At 51.0% G+C, this 3,140-nt stretch overlaps 1 protein-coding gene across 1 annotated transcript in view; it reads right to left on the bottom strand.

Moving 5' to 3' along the window:
• Positions 1 to 3,140, bottom strand: part of ERLIN2 (ER lipid raft associated 2) — a 13,299-nt gene that overhangs the window by 7,616 nt on the left and 2,543 nt on the right. Inside the window, exons 2-5 of the mRNA XM_057387270.1 lie at positions 2,815 to 2,828; positions 2,496 to 2,669; positions 730 to 803; positions 305 to 363 (exon numbers count right to left, since the gene is read on the bottom strand). Coding sequence (XP_057243253.1) covers positions 305 to 363; positions 730 to 803; positions 2,496 to 2,669; positions 2,815 to 2,828 — 321 coding nt within the window. The remainder of the gene's footprint in view (positions 1 to 304; positions 364 to 729; positions 804 to 2,495; positions 2,670 to 2,814; positions 2,829 to 3,140) is intronic.

Genomic DNA, 3,140 nt, shown 5'->3' with positions numbered 1-3,140 from the left:
CAAGGGGAAGCTCTGGGGTAAATCCCTCTGTGCTCAAGGGGAAGGAGCTCTGGGGTAAATCCCTCTGTGCCCAAGGGGAAGCTCTGGGGTAAATCCCTCTGTGCCCAAGGGGAAGGAGCCCTGGGGTAAATCCCTCTGTGCCCAAGGGTTCCATTTGAGGGATCTGCCAGCCCAGGCAGTGCTCAGTGCTCTCCTCTCCAGCCCCTTCCTGAGGCTGGCACTGCCATCCCACCATCCCCAGCACAGCTTCACGTGCCCTTCTGGATCCTTCTGGAACACAAAGGTGACAGCCTGAGGCACTTACATCAGCTCGTAATTCCTCCGGATTGTTTCTGGGATGTTTGGYTTTGTAACTCGAACTGCCTGAAGAGAGAGAGACACAGAAAATGTGGGGCAGTCAAACAGGCCCTGGGGCTGCAGGGGACAGGGGGTGGCACTTGGGACATGCTCTGCCACCAGACCCAAAATCCACAGGGAAACAGCAATGAAGGATCTGCTGATGTGACAGAAGATTTTAACCTGGGCAAACCAACACCCAGAGTAACTTCAGGAACAATCAACACATCAAAACTGTGAGGGGACAGGAAAGACACTGCTCCCACTCCTCAGGTTAAATAAAGCTGTGTTGTAAAGCAATTTCCTAAAAAATCTCAGTTTCTCATTTCCTTTTAGCCCTTTTCACAATCTGAAATATCAATGTCCCCAGTATCTCAATCAAATCCTGATTACCTGTATAATTAATCCGGGGGCCATCGTGGTTAGGTCCTGCTGCAAGGCCAGTTTCAGGTTTTCATCAATCTGATCTKATTGGGGGAAGAAGAAAAGGGAATGAAACAGCCCCATAAAGGCAGTTGATGCTGTCAGCACCCAGAGTGAGCTGGGGTGGCTCACATTTCTTATTCTGGAAAGCACAAATGGGATTTGGATGYTGCAGTGCTGGGCTGACCCCGAGGCATCAACCCTTGGGACACCACAGATAGGAAAGGAAACCTTTCAGTTTTCCATCCCCTGCAGTTTGGAATCTTCCTGAGCCAAAATAGCATCTTTACAACAAGGAATCTGTGCTTTAACCCCCTTCCCCACTGATCTTCCCAAGCAGATCCTAAAGGAACGTGGTAAATCTGAACCAACTCTGACCTGTGCCCGTGCCAGCAGAACACACAGCAAATGGAAAGGCAGCAATGGCAAATGAGAGCAGCAGTTCCTTCAAGAGGCTGCAAAAATCATCACTAAAGTGCCTTTGGCTCGAGGAATCATTTCAAAAGAAACACAACCCAAAAAACCCCGATCTGATGAAAGCTCCAAGGAGGGCAGAGCTTCCAGCTGGGAAGGGCAGAGGGAAAATCAAACTGGAACAGTTTGGGAGGGATCACATCTCACTCCTGCAGTGTTTGCTTTGGTCCCAGTTTCCTCTCTGRGCTCTCACAAAGCCCAGGCAGGGGTTTGGGAAGCAGCTGGTCCCAGTTCCCTGCACCTGCTGGCAGATGTGGGGGCAGAGGGTGATGTGAGGCCACCCAAAGGGGCTGTGTCCCAGTGCAGAGCCTAAGCCAGACCTAGCCAGCTCAGCCTAAGAGCTCAGGGCACTTTGAACATGTTCTTTCTGTGCACTGAGGGTGCTCTCAGCCCTTTTCAAGCACTTGTCACCAGCAGCTGCCAACATCTGGAGCCTCCATCAGCCAGGAACKCGTCCAGCAGSRACTGGGAACTGAACTGGGAACTGGGGGAAAGCCTTGGAAAGGCCAGGCTGAGCAGAGAACAGCACTTTGCAAACACCCCCTGCTCTCTCAGGCACAAATCCCATCCCTCTGGGCTCCCAAAGCATTCCCAGCACTGCTGAGTGCTGAAAGGCTGCAGGGATTTCCTGTCAGGCCAGAGCCAGAAACAAAACACTCGGCATGGGCAGCCACTGGGCTCGTTCTACCAAAAAACCACAGCTTTTCCTCAGCCTCCCCTGCCATGTGTCTCCTTGGGAATGCCTGATTTCTCCTTGGGAATCCCTGATTTCTCCTAGGGAATGCCCGATTTCCTTTTGGGAATGCCTGATTTCCTTTTGGGAATGCCTGATTTCCCCTTGGGAATGCCTGATTTCTCACTGGGAATCCCTGATTTCCCTTTGGGAATCCCTGATTTCCCCTTGGGAAGGGCAGCAGCTCCTGCCAGCTCTCCTGGGTTATGGGCACCACAGCCCAAAGCTCATCAAAGCCTGCTCAGATTTTCTGTAACAGCAGAGCCAGAGCTTTTCCATCTGGATTAGAAAATCCTSTGACTGATCCAATTCACACAGAATTCCTGCTCTCTTCCCTACAGGGGCAGGGCTAGGCTTGGATTTATTGTCACAGCACATTGAAGCACTCAGCTCCAAAAAATAACACAGATAAACCCCAATTCCAAACAGAGCAAACACGGGATTAATGGATGAAAACCCATCTGGGGTGGCTCTGAAAACATCACAGGGAAAAAAACCCTCAGGAGCAGCAATTGCAGTTGCAGCTCACCAAACAGCTCGATGTACACCTCCTGCAGCGTGTGCACACTGCAGAACTGGTTCAGCTCRTGGTGGATCTTGTTGAAGATSAGAGCTTTGTCGTAGTCRGCCGTGTAGTTCTTCACGATGTCGTACACTGGAGAGGAGAGAGGGGGAAGGGAGCAGGGACAGGAGGGTGAGCACCCTCAGGGAAAATCTTGGGGCTCAGGGAGGGTGAAATGAGGGACCCCCAAACCCTCTGGCTGGAGCAGGTTTATTTATTGCTGCTATTTTGTGACCCCTTCACCAGGATCTGTGCCCTGCTCTGTACAGGGAAGGGTCTGAAGCACCCACAGATCTCAGGCTGTGCACACACACACACACCCAGAGGCACTCCTGGTTAAAATCCAGGGTGTTTTGGTTAAAAACCAGGAAGTTTTGGTTTAAAACCAGGGTGTTTTGGTTAAAATCCAGGGAGTTTTGGTTAAAAACCAGGGAGTTTTGGTTAAAAACCAGGGTGTTTTGGTTAAAACCAGGGTGTTCTGGTTCAAAACCAGGACGTTTTGGTTCAAAACCAGGGTGTTTTGGTTCAAAACCAGGGAGTTTTGGTTCAAACCCAAAGGATTTTCAGCTCAGGGATCTGCCAAGGGCTGCCTGTGGCATCACCTGGCTCCCA

The sequence above is a fragment of the Malurus melanocephalus genome, unplaced genomic scaffold (assembly GCF_030028575.1).
Source record: "Malurus melanocephalus ecotype Western Australia unplaced genomic scaffold, MMel_1.1 scaffold_1164, whole genome shotgun sequence".
Taxonomy (NCBI): Eukaryota; Metazoa; Chordata; class Aves; order Passeriformes; family Maluridae; genus Malurus; species Malurus melanocephalus.
This window is presented reverse-complemented; position numbering and strand designations above follow the sequence as displayed.